Below are 13,366 nucleotides of genomic sequence, written 5' to 3' on the forward strand. Positions count from 1 at the left end.
AAAAAGTTCGAAAAAAACAACAACAACAAACCTTCTGCTCAGCCGGACTTCCTTCCACCCTGGACTCCCCCATCGAAAAATACACAGCGGGTTTTGTGTTACGATCCTCTTCTGGGAACCCATCTACTGCACCTGTTTTGAGGTCTTATGTGCCACCGTCTTCTGTCTCTTATATCCCTTGCTGTCTTCTTCTGGAACCTTGCAATTATTTGTATTTACCTTCCCTTTAAATCTCCCTCTCAACTGCCACCCCCCCGCCCCCACCACCACCCTCTGCATGATTGCCTGTCCCTCTCTCCTTGTTAGTACACAATTCAATTTATTCCCACCTGGCCTTGTCACCTTGTCGCTCTTTCGCCGCTGACAGCCTGCCTTCCTCTGTCCGCAGGTATTCCTTCCAGGACGAGGAGGACATGTTTATGGTGGTGGATCTGCTCTTGGGAGGAGACCTGCGCTATCACCTCCAGCAGAACGTCCACTTCTCAGAGAGCACCGTCAAGTTCTACATCTGTGAGCTGGCCTTGGCGCTGGGATACCTGTGTACCAAGCGCATCATTCACAGGTGAGACGATGGCTTTTAATTTCCTTCCTGTGAAAGCTTTTTGTAGTGTATGGTATCGTAGTTGGATTGAAAAGCTCTAATAATGCAGAGAATTGTTTATTTCTCCTCGTGCTACATGTTTGTGTCTCTCTCTCCTTGGTTTCTCACCGCCGAGCTGTGATTATTATTTACCCCGGTGTTCTTTTCTCCTCGGCTGTCCGCATCCAAATGATATTCTAATATGACTCCTCCACCAACGTGGGGAAAGGTCAAGCCGTGTCGACGCGGAGCTAACACCTGACACAACAGTTTACCCTGAGCTGCAGACTGTGACCGTCCCAAAATGCACCAGTTCTCTCCCCACTGCTGCGTAGAGGATTAAATTAATTTGTAAAAAGCAAGTTAAGTGCTTTTTGGGCAGGAAGACGTGCCGCTGGGGCAGAGCCTGCTAACATGGCCAAGAAAGACATGGCCATAGCCCAATTTTATTACTTAAAGTTCTTAAAGTGACTCAAAGTGGGATTTCTTAGTGCAGCCAATGATGCTGCCAAAATACAGCTGATAAATATATCTCTTATATACGGACAATGCAAATGTCCTGTCTTATGCTAAATATTTTTCTCATTTACCATGCCAACATTTTTTTGTTGAGCTGATTTTTCCAAACCCTGCAAGTGTTTTGTTACAAACGACTCAGGCGGAGGTCATCCAACGAAGGTCGTCACCGTAAAAAAGGAATCTTGGAAATTATAAAAACTTAAATGAGCATCACATTAGGAAGACACATAGTCAAACTACTGCAGTCTACCAAAGAACAACATGATAAAATGGCCACCTAAGTAGCCGTGAATGATGCTTTTCTCCAATACACACTGTGAAGTCAGTATGTTCTTTATTGCATGGACTTGGTAAATATAGAAAGAGAGGACTTCTCAGGTCATGACTCATCCCATCAACAGAAAACACAAGATAACAAATTAAACATATTAAAAGAAAGCCGACCACTTGCTCTTATTGGGGTTCTTAATTCTGAAAAAGAAAGGAGAGAGAAAGAAATCTGACAAAGGATTTATTCGTGTGTTATTTGAGTCCAGTGAGGGCTCTGAATATTTCAAGGCTGTTTTTCCATTTTAGTGCCGTAGAGGCCAGACTCCATGCGCAGGTGTTGGGGGCGTCTTGTTTTGACGGAATCAACATCTCTTGAACCTGCGTTCATTAGCTTCAAATGGGAAGAGGAGCTGAAAGCAACTCTGAGCTCATCTCCGAGAAAATTGAATGTATAATTTACCCTCTCAGATGTGGAGGCGTTGACTCGCGAGTGAACGCACCTAAAGCCCTCAGGAAGTGCTTGTGTATGCGCATGCACCTGCGTGCCTGTGTTGAAATGCAGGATGCACAAGTTCCTCCTGCGTTGGTCTCCGGGTGATTTTGATGATAATAAGGGGAGTAATGATGGTAACATGGCAACGTGATGAGATGGTAATTATGTTATTGCAGGTTTGATCATGACGGTGACAGAATATCCTTGTTACTAGTAGAAGTACTGGTTTGGCTCAATAGAATGTACATTACTCCCGCTGCACAAAACGGTCACTCAAAGATTATGAATCTTTAATACTGATATTATATTAAAGTCCTTTGGAGTATATTTACTTTACTCTTAATTCAACGACAACCTGAAACCTACATTATGCATTTACAACCACTTGGGAACATGTTGTTTTTATAACATTTAAAAAAAGATTAACATTATTATAAGTCAGCGAAAGCAGGTTGCAATCTGGAGGGTTTGTTTCAGCATGCAAACTAACATGGAAGTGCTCAGTTGGACAATATACATATTTATGTGCAAAGTTAATGATATTGATACTCATGGGATACCTTTATCAACTCTTTGATGAAACCACTGGCAAAAAATAGTCTATGGATCGGGCTGGGTTCTAGAAAATATCACAGTATTTATGACAAACCCAAATCTATACGAATTGATCTGAAAACAAATAATTGTATTAGTTTAAAAACAGCTAAATAGAAATATGTCATGCACAGGTCATACATCTGGGATCTCTGTAACTATTATGGGATCCTTAATAACACGACAGAAGGAGAGTCAAAAGCAGACATCTCCATGTTTAACATTGCCAATTATTTTTAATAATGAGCTCTTATACTGTGTGGCAAATTGACAACCTCCAGGGAGTGGGAACATAACAGCAAGGACCTTAACAACAACAGTTCGCCTCTTCTTGCCAAAGCAGAATAACAGAATAAGTCTATAGAGGCTTCACAAGTCTCTCCAAACAAGTGGAAAGATAAATGTTAGTGTGTGACAGGGAAAGGCGTGTGTGTGTGTGTGTGTCCACCTCACAACAGCTTCTCTCACATCAACACCAATTATCTGAATCCTCAGGTGTATTTTGTCACTTCCCGTGATCCTCGTAACGGAGAGAACGTGCACGTCGACACCCAGCAGTCACTCTTAAGTCGATGTTCCTCACTGCTTCGTTTAGGAAACCCACGGCCCACTAAAAGTTGTTAAAGGACTAATGGCTCCTATCAAACTGACAGAGATGAATGCACAGGATTAAAATGGAGGTTCTGGTTCATTAGTGAATCTCACAATGCAATTATGAAATACACACGTAGCACGCAGTTCTTTATTGAATTTCATCATTTTTAAAGAATTCCCTCTTCCCTTATGATCTCTTTCATTATCGCTCTCCATTGTTGTTTTTTTCCCCCTCTTGTGCTGTTTGATTCACGTACTCATCTTATTTATTTTGCTCCCTCTTCTCTCCTTCATCCTCATTTCGAAGTCTCGCTTGTGCCCGATCTTTATATTTCTCTGGAGGGAGTGACAAAGGATAGCTCGCCTAAAATTATCTAAACCGCACATTCATGCCGTTCTCCTCTAGAGGCCTTATCCAAGCTGCCAAAAGGGAATATGGTTTTAATTTACCTGTCTGGTTAATTGAAAGTGAAAGAATAACTAAAGAGTCAAAGTGGGTCTTATGGATGGTTCTTAAAATGGAGATTGCGTGGAGGCACAATAAATCATTGTCCCCACACTCCACGAACTACTCAAAATGGGGAGCCTTTTTCATGTCTTCAGGTGAAGTATTCTTTATTCATGGAGCGTGTTAATGTTTTATTTCCCGGGTAGAAGAGGAAAAAGAAGAACCAAGAGCCAGGGTCGGGGAGAAATTATGCTCTCGTATTTCATAAATGCAGATTAAGGTGCCGGCTGGTGGAAGCACTCTGATTCCTACCACAAAATGGTCAATTGAACATTATCATTGTCGGAAACCTCTCACAGCAAAGTGGCAGATGGGGAGGAAGTTTGCGTAATAGATTGTTTACCAGCTAGTCTTCTCCCAAAAGACAATTAATTACCTTCTTGTGTATCTAACTCACGCGTCTGCCTGCAGGTAAAAACGGAGAACTATTATTAGCAGGAAGTGATGTGTCTGAGTAGTCAGAAGGACAGACGTGGGGACAGACGTGGGGACAGACGTGGGGACAGACAGGCAGAGAAACCAAGACAAAGGAAGTGAAGAGAGCCCCATGTGTTTTGTAACGTTCCCTGAGTGAATTATTCATCCCGGGTAATTGTGATGAGATTTTCTGCCTTGGACTTTTTAGTGCCGACTCGCTCCTTTCAGTGTCTTCTCTGCAAAATAAAATATGACACCGGGGACTTGTCAAACCCGGCTTCCGTCAACCCCGATGCACTCAGTATCTGTCGATGAATAAGGGATGAACGCGTACCGGGCCTCACGGTTCCTACTGTCACTCACACACACACACACACACACACACACACACACACACACACACACACACGCAATGTTTACCCATGAGAGTAAACAAGACACACGTGCGTGTCCCCCCCGTCCCGTCCCGTTCTCCCACCTGTCAGGGCTGCTTTTTCTTTAACAATGAGAAAGGGTTCGGTCCCGTTAGCCTCTGTAGGGTCTCGTTGGGCTTTCAGTTCGTGGGTATTTACAACTGAGGGATTTTGATAATACGTCTATTTGTGAGTTGCTACACACAAACTGTGTTCTGCTGTGTTTATGTGTGTATTTGATCTTGTTTTGAGTGGTAGATGCAGCTTCGTGGGGCTTTTGGATTATAGTCAGTGTGCTCTAGATTTGTCTATAATGCATATATATGTTCGATGATTACTAATAGCTTCAGTGTTCAAACTATTTTGTTTCCACCTCTACAAAATGTACTCCCGTAGCAAAAGGCTTTAGAAAAATGATATTTTTTCTTTGTTTTTATAAGAAGCTTAGCTGGAAGCTGGAGTCAGGGAGACACCATGCCCTCAAATGTAGCATTCATTTGACATTTAATATAGCAGAAAGGGTGGTCCTCATTCTCGTTGTGAATTTTTCTTGACCCCACCGTGGTGCATTTACAGGAATGTGTGTGTGTGTGTTTGCTCCTATATGGACTTTACATACGTTGTGGTTGGATGACTGTGTGTGTGTGTGTGTGTCGGTTTGTGTGTCTGTGGGTGTGTTTGAAACCCTCTATTGTTTGGTGTGTTGGTCCGCTCCAGTATCAGTGCAGTATTATATAACCAGGTAAAGGCTTCAGTTACCCCTCTTCCACTGATAGAAGGGTGTAATGAGGCCATTAGATCCCACTAATGACTTGTAGGGTCAGTCAACCACGAGAAAAGCCGAGGGGATCGACTTGCTCAGAGTTCTCCCGGCCTTTCGCCTCATTTTTTTAACTACATTTTTCCCTTTTTCTTCTGCTTCCTTCATTGCTTCTTCGCTCTTTATGCTCTTTATGCTCCCTCTCTCATAATTCACCCTCGCTCTCTTCATGCCTTTTTCTTTCTACTCCAAGTCGTCTCATTGAGTCTCCACTTTTTTTTCAATTTGTACGTTCAGAAAAGCACTACACATTTATTTTTCCCTCAAAAAAATATCACTGTCTTTATCTCTTTATCTGTCTCACTCTATAAAAGCATAACTGTCTGACTTACTCAGTCCCCTTGTTCTACCTGTCTCTCTCTCTATTTTTGTTTATATCTTTTATTTTTGTGCCCTGCCTTTCTGTGTCTCGTGAAGTGATTCAGCCTTTTTGATTATTGTATTATTGCAATAGTATTGCAATGTCAAAGAATAACTAACATTTCTACCTCATATTTCACCCAATTGACTTCATGGTGTCTCAGTTAAGAGGCCAAGTATTTCAAACGATTTCTTCATCACATACAACAGTCCGACCCTTTACCATCGTAACATCTGTTGTGTCACCTCAAAAAGCGTCCCGTTAAAACCTGTAAACGCCTGCAGATGGTCTCGGTGTCACCTCGTCAAGCAGTGTCATCTTCACACACGGCTTGTGTGACCGGGGGCCGCAACAGACCCATCTGTTTCTGAGCACCCGTGGATGTGGCGTACCAGTAATCCAACATAATGAACACAGAACAAAACCAGCAGCGGAAAAAGCAAACCCGGGTGCTCACAAGTTTTGTCTTTACATTAAAAATGGACCATAAATCACAGAGGACTAGTTAATTGTAAAACTTTATTGGAATCACATACAATACACAAAAAATAAATGTATCTAGGAGGATCATTTAAGAATGATAATCAATATTATAACATGAAATTGTTCAAAGGTTTAGTTGGTAATTACTGGGTAATTATTTTATGTCAACCTTCATTAAAGGAAAATATATTTCAGTTAAAAGATCATTAAACTGATAGCAACTCAAAAAACAAGTAAGGATTTTGACTTGTAGAATCAATCTCTGGTTTCTGCAATTTTGCACTTTAGTGCATTACCACTACAACATAGAGCACATTCAAGATACCTGAGACAAATCCATTTTGTTTGTTTAAATACATTTAGTTATTTTCGCATCTTGTAAGGATGCAATTTCCAAATGGCTATGTCAGTCAGACATTCAGCTTGTTTCTGCAGAAATAAATCAGACGCCGAGAAGAAAGACATGACTCATCTTAAATGTGCTTTTTGCCCTGACATGAGCTGTCATCTCCCTTGGATCCAAACGTCAATGGAGATGGTGAGTGCAAAGTTCAAACAAGCTATAGAGGAAATATAAACTCAATTTTGTTGTCTTTCCAGTCACTTTCCAAATGTTAAGTAGGTTTTGTTTTTAAATATTTTTAACTGCTGTTGTATATTTGAGCATCTTCCTGTCAGTTTTCTTCCTCCTCTGCAAAAGGACCTTTGCTCTTTAATGTCCATTGTCAGAAAAAGAGATGACTCGTGGCCATCGTCATCACCTCTACATCAGTAGCTTTGTTATTACCCCGCTGCTTCACTTCATCTTTTGAGCCACTCATCTCAACCCCTCCATGTCCCGTGGCTTCACAATGGCAGAATGGCCTTTAGCTATGAAAAGAGGTTTACTTTTTGGTCTTTTTTCCAGCGACACATGCCCCTCCTCCATCCTTTGAGGCAAATGTCAGCTTATTAAGGGCTACATGGTCGACCTCCCCCCCCCCCCCCCCCCCCCCCAACTGGGCCCCCAACTGAATCCTCCACACAAAACACGGGTCAGCGTGGCCTTTGATATGTGAAATATTGCTAGGCTCCTACAGTGCAGTGGGCTCAATTAGAGGAGACACTTTGTGAGACTGTCGAATACTGAGGATGCACAAAAAAGTCGGCCGCAATGGCGATGTGCGTCTGTCACAGTGCGACGGTCTCCAACTAGTTGCCTCTTGAATGGCCCATTATGTTCCACTTAAGGCCTACAATTTTGTTCCCGACAAACATACGGAAATCAGCTGGTAGCCTGCTTGGAAAATACATTTAATTTAATGGCGCTTTTATCCGAAGCAACTTGTAACAATAAATGCATTTCAACCGTAGGGATACGAACCCAGAAGAACAAGAAACAAGAAAGTGCAATGTCATCAAATAAGCTGTAGATAAGAGCCATTACAAGTACAATTTAAGTGCTACAATTTGTTTACCTCACACACCCTCAAATGTCTTTATTCTGCAATGTATTACGCCATTTTAATCTCAGGGGGGGGTAGTAATTCTTAAAATGAGTGCTGCATTCGACCATCATACACAAGTGGAACATTTGAGAAAGGCCTGAATACTGAGTATCGTCTCTCCGGTTCAAAGCATCTTTGGAGCTGTGTGGAATACGTTCCAGAGACCAAAGAACAAAGAGAAGCCGAGAACACGCTGTGCCCTTCGGCCCGCAGCTTAACGCATGCATCAAGAAGCAGACAGTTGGGATGAAAAACACTCTCAAATGTCTTAGGACACGGTGGCGATTATGGGAATCTGACCCTGCTCAATACCTGAAGTGTGCGTGGCTGCGCATGGCCGTGTGTCTGTGCACGAGTCCGTGTTTCTGCCTGTAGACGGGGCGCAGGTCGGGGGCCGGATGTACGCATGCACTGATGTCGTTTGGAATTAGCGGCACAAAAGTTTCAAGGACAGACATGAATCAGTGAAAATGATGACAAGGAAATGAATATTTTTGCTTGGAATGAGAGTAAAAGGCCAGCAGGGAAGGTTGTTTACCACCAAACTGTTCTTTGTAGTGTCTGACGGTCCTTCAAGGGCATTTGTACTCTTACCGAGCCTTTGTGACGCTGTGTTACTGTAATTTGTGTTGATGACAAAATTAATTCAAAATGAATTCTCTCCAAAAACTCTCCTTTTGTATTTCCAATACAGAGCAGAGAATTGTATAAGCCGCAGCACATAGCTGTCACGAGAAGAAAGGGTGATTCATTTATCGACAAATATGTGTCAACAAAACAACAAAAGAGACACGAGAGGCTGAACGTCACTAAAAAAAATGCACTGCAGGGAAAGTAGAGTGAGTCAGTCTGCAGGCTAATGACTCACTCTCTGATCAGGTACGTGGTCCTCAATCCCATTTGGTTTGATATGCGATTCCAATCAGATTCACGGATGCGTCTTTGTCCGGATGCTCTGGTCGGATTTCCAAGCGTCCTCCCCGCCCTCAGAACCAAATGTGTCCTTCAGCCGGGTACTTTGCGGATGCGCCTCTCACGGCGCAGCCAAGCCAGCCACGGTACACGCCTGTATGCGCGGCATCCTTCTGCACGTCATTAGGACCTAAGTGGCGTCAAAGCAAAAGGTGTAGAAAACAAAAACAGTTGGTCATAAAACGGGAGGGAAGCTGTGACTTTATGAGCCTCCGTCTGCGTCCCAGCGGCTCCCACAGCTTACCCCGCCGTCCAATCTTGTTCCCATGCCCCATCTCTTTCACACTCCCGGTGCAGCGGTGCATCGGGAGGCATCTTAAGGTTTGTATCTGGATGCAGTACATGTGGATTTTTGTCACTTACTGAAGTGAAAATGACTCAACACAACGGCGAGTCAGCCACATTGGTCCATTCATCTTTCGGAGAGCTTTTACGTTTGACGATCCGTTCACACAGTTTTCGGGCATGACTCTGACACGCAGGGAGGGTTTTTGTTGCGAGCCTTGAGCAGAAGAGAATGCGGCTATTGTAGAACCCTGAAAACTTATAAAAGCAACGTAACCTCCCTAGCAGGACAAAGAAGAGAGAGTTCCACCCACAGAAACTCAAGCGTCATCAGCACTAAAGAGACATTCGACTGCCGCCCACACCGCTGTGTTTACAGGTAGATTGTGAGGAGTGTGCTGCTGAAACACTGCTGACTTTTATAACTCAAAAAACCTTGTAGATTACTATATAAAAGCACATTTTAATAATGTACCTAATGGGACCAAATGCGTGATGAGACTTAGATGACTCAAGGGGGGTCTGACAACAAACAATATATTTGGTTGCTGTGAGATATTTCCTTTGACTGGTGGAATGGGGTGGAATGGGGTTGAATGGGGTAGAATGGGGTGGAATGGGGTTGAATGGGGTAGAATGGGGTGGAATGGGGTGGAATGGGGTAGTAGCTATAAATCATCAAGCCTAAACCACCAAACTGGCTACAAACACAGACCAAGTCTCTAAGTTACAGGCGTCGTCTTCTGGATTCTTCACACTTCATTTTAAACAGAATGACGCAGCAATCTGCACAGAGCACAAACGCCTCCGTGCAGGCTCCATGCTTCGCTTTTTTCTTATTCTTACTCGACATTTAGTTCTACACGGCACTGCAAAGGAGAATGTGAAATATTTGCACAGAAATGACACGCGAATGCAATTTGTTCCTGATTTTCCTCACTAAACAGACTAATTTCACTCTTCTGTTTCTGTTCTCCCTTCCAGAGACATCAAACCTGACAACATACTACTGGATGAACATGGTAAGAACCCCTTTCCAATGACGTCATGTTTCCATTCATCCGTGTGGAGTTGAGTGGGTGACGTTCAAGGTCCAGCACAACAAGATTTGGTGGAAGTTTTACCATGTTGACCTGAGTTGACCTGGCGTCCCAGATTCAAGACGTAACAGCTTGTGACTCAGGATTTCACCGTGCCTCAGACCTCTGGGATTACCTTCTGCACAGATCAAAAGGACCAACGCTCAGAGGCAGGTTGCACTGTCGGAGCTTAAAAAGACCTAAGAAAAGACACCTAATGACCTCTTCTTCGTCATTGCACTGAGGGAACCTTTATTTTCTGTCGCCGCTGCGTTGGTTGAAGCTCTGTGACATTAACACAGTGTTCTTATTTACTGAAATGTTGGCTGAAACCAGAGGGAGTGATGTCATTGGACTGTGGAGGACGGAGTGATATTGATGATGCCTCCTTCGCTGCCTGCCCTGAATGATTGATCAAGTCTCCTAGGCTTTAGTGTTCATTTCAGTTTGACATGGATAAAAAGGACACACACAAATTCTTTTGAGCTAATCGCAATGTACATCAATATAATTAACTAACTAAAAAAACTATAGCCTTCATATTTTCCTTGGAACTGCGTTATGTAAACCTTCACCCCAACACCAAAAGTGCCCATTAACTTTTGGCCATAAGGCTACACAAATACAGACACACACACACACACACACAGGGTCCTGTGATCTGGGAGGGCACTGGGCAGCTGCTAAAGGGCTATGTGGGATGACAGCCACAAACTGGAAGCAGACAAAGAAAGACAGAAAGACAGAGAGAGAGGGAGGGAGGGAGAGAGAGGGAGACAGAGGGGAGGGGGAGCTGTCGCATCAAAGATACAAGAGGAAAGAGGAAAGTGATGAGCAAACACTTCTGGGGAGAAAAATTTGTCAAAGGGAGAAACTCAGAGTAGACAAAGCAAGTAGAATATATGGAAAGCCGGCTGATAAAGATGGAGAAGAAAGAGAAAGGAAACTAACCGAGGTCCACCTGTGCTTCCTCTCTCTCTCTCTCTGTACTGTATGTGTCCTTTAAACTCCCCTCCTCGTGCATTCTACCCACACTCTGGTTGCTGATGCAGACCTGCAGTCTGCCCCTCTCCACTTAGGTCTAAAACAACGCTGGGTGGGAGGATGTGTGGCAGTAGTGGGGGAGAGGGGGGGGGGGTTTACTTCTGCACTCCATGTCAATTTTGCAAGCTCGAATCGACCCGTTTCTCCCCCCGCGTTCCCCCCCGGGAGCCGCGTCACAGAGAGGAAAAACAATTTACTTACGGGGTGTTGTTTTATTGAGCGGCGTGGCCCCGGGACGCCGGGTGCGGCTCCGAGAGGGCCGCTGTCTGGGGGTTAATGACTGCGAGCACGTACGCACGCTTCATAACTGAAGCACTGCATTAAGAGGCAACGCTGCGTGAGGCAAACCGCAGCTTTCTCCTCCTCTCAGTATCTCGGGAGGCCGCAAGCTAATGCATTGGGGGAGGGCTGAACTTCTGCTGTGGCCTCATTGCTCCTACTTTGTATTTGAAGTCCTTGTACATAAAGCTTCTATATAACGTTGGCGAAGAGGTGTTTGAAATGACCAGCAGATGTACAGTGAATAGGATGAGGATGAAACCAGACAGTTGGAGAGGTAATCCCAGCCAAGCACATTAGATAACTGAGCCACCAGGTAACCCGCTGAACCCCGCTGCTCAGACACCTCAAAGTTCAACACTCATCGAGCAGTTCAACTGCTGGCGGACGGGAGTTAATCCGGCGCTTTAAAAGCAAGAGATTTCATCCGAATGTTCAGGGAACGCTGCCACTCTCCACTGTTTATTCTCTTGTTTTAGTGCAAACGCGTGAGTAAGTGCAAGGGGCCTACTTCCAAATAGCGCAATAAAGGCTTTGAACACAAAAGAGAATAATGCAACAACGGTTCGACTGTGGGTTGCCAGGTTACCAGCCATTCTTTTTTTTTCTTCTTTTTTTTAAAAATGTGCTGAAAACGGTACAAGATACAAATTATTTCATTCGACTTCAAAAACCCAAACTTTTGTTAGCTTCTGTATTCAAGCTTTTATGCTAAAAAATCAGTGTTGAGCCCTGAAGCTCCTTCTTTCTCTCCTCGGGGACCCACTTTTGGATTCACCAGTCAGGAGCCACTGGCGATCGCATCCAGGGCGACGAAGCCCTTTTACCCCCCGAGCAAACGTCCTGTACGTTTTCCCATACTGCAGATTTGCAAACTGTGTCATAGCTCATCTTTTAATCTCTCTCTGACCTATACCAGTCCCCTCTGACTGTGCCATGTTTGTGTCCCCGGCCACCATGACCACATTTCTTACATCACGACACAGCTAGGCACCAAGCCGCACTCAACCCTCAAGAGAAACGTGCAATTATTAACTCAAGAGCCTTTGCGATGGCACACAACAGGCTGCATGGCGCCTTGCACCAAACTACATCAGAGGGGTTTCGACTCATCTCAGAATTTGTTTGAGTAGATGCATTTGGTTCCTTGCAGACCAACATCGTAATGATGATTATCCGTCGTTTTCCCTCCACTGGCTGTTGTCTAAAACTCGTAGAAAAGAGAGATAAGTGCTGTGTTCTACCAAGACCGGAGACGTCATTAAATATGAAAACACCGAAAAGAAGCTTGCCTTACCCCGAGCCTCTGCCACAGCCATCAGACTGCACTAACAATGCTCCTTCTCCACCTGCAAAGCACCACCCAATCTCCTCCCTGCAACTTCACTACGCAGTTAAAGTCATCCGCCTGCAGATTAGAACACATCAGTGTGTGAGCATATTTCAGGATCTATCCGAACGGGGGGGGGGGGGGGGGGAGGACGCAGAGGGCCAGAGAAAGAGGAAGACTTACAACGGCAGGCTTAATGGAGGGAGAGAAAAAGGAAACCTGAATAATGAAGAGGACACACATCAAATGGGAGGCAAATGGAAAACACAGAGGAGGACGGTGATAAAAAAACAACAAAAAGGCAAAACAGAAAGAAAGGTGTGGTAATGGAGATTGATGGAGCGAAGGGGGGAAAATAAAGGTTATGTGCAGTTCCCTTATCTTTAAAGCTCAGCTTGAATAAACACTAGGCTTGTGTCTGCTTTTTATATTAATTTATTTATTAATTTTATTTTGAACCAAGTACAGTATGTCACAAACACATCCTGTTTGGATGTGTTTGGATGTGTTTGTGGGGGTGATGGAGGACGTCCACTCATCCGAACAATCACCCTGCGGCAAAACCTCTCCAGTCTCACTCAGTATGACAACACGCACGCACACACACACACACACACACTTTGAGCTCATTAGTGTGTGTGTGCTCCGCGTGCATGTTGTAGACTCTGGGGCCATCTTGCAGCATGATGAGACACAGGTCAATGGTTTGACTTTGGAAATCATTGAGGTCGCCGCTTAAAACCCTCACGAAGACACAACTGCACACGTGTTTTGTTTTATCAATAAAGTCAATTTACATTCGATAGCGTTTAATGTCCTCTATGCAGTGATTGCAGGC

The 13,366-nt window shown here is 44.1% G+C and overlaps 1 protein-coding gene across 1 annotated transcript in view; it reads left to right on the plus strand.

Annotated features, from left to right (window-relative positions):
- The window catches only part of stk32a (serine/threonine kinase 32A), a 31,770-nt gene that overhangs the window by 15,314 nt on the left and 3,090 nt on the right, over positions 1–13,366 (plus strand). The window contains exons 7-8 of the mRNA XM_062558208.1: positions 389–562; positions 9,781–9,840. Of these exons, the coding sequence (XP_062414192.1) occupies positions 389–562; positions 9,781–9,840 (234 nt within the window). The remainder of the gene's footprint in view (positions 1–388; positions 563–9,780; positions 9,841–13,366) is intronic.

The sequence above is a fragment of the Pungitius pungitius genome, chromosome 16 (genome assembly GCF_949316345.1).
Source record: "Pungitius pungitius chromosome 16, fPunPun2.1, whole genome shotgun sequence".
Classification (NCBI taxonomy): Eukaryota; Metazoa; Chordata; class Actinopteri; order Perciformes; family Gasterosteidae; genus Pungitius; species Pungitius pungitius.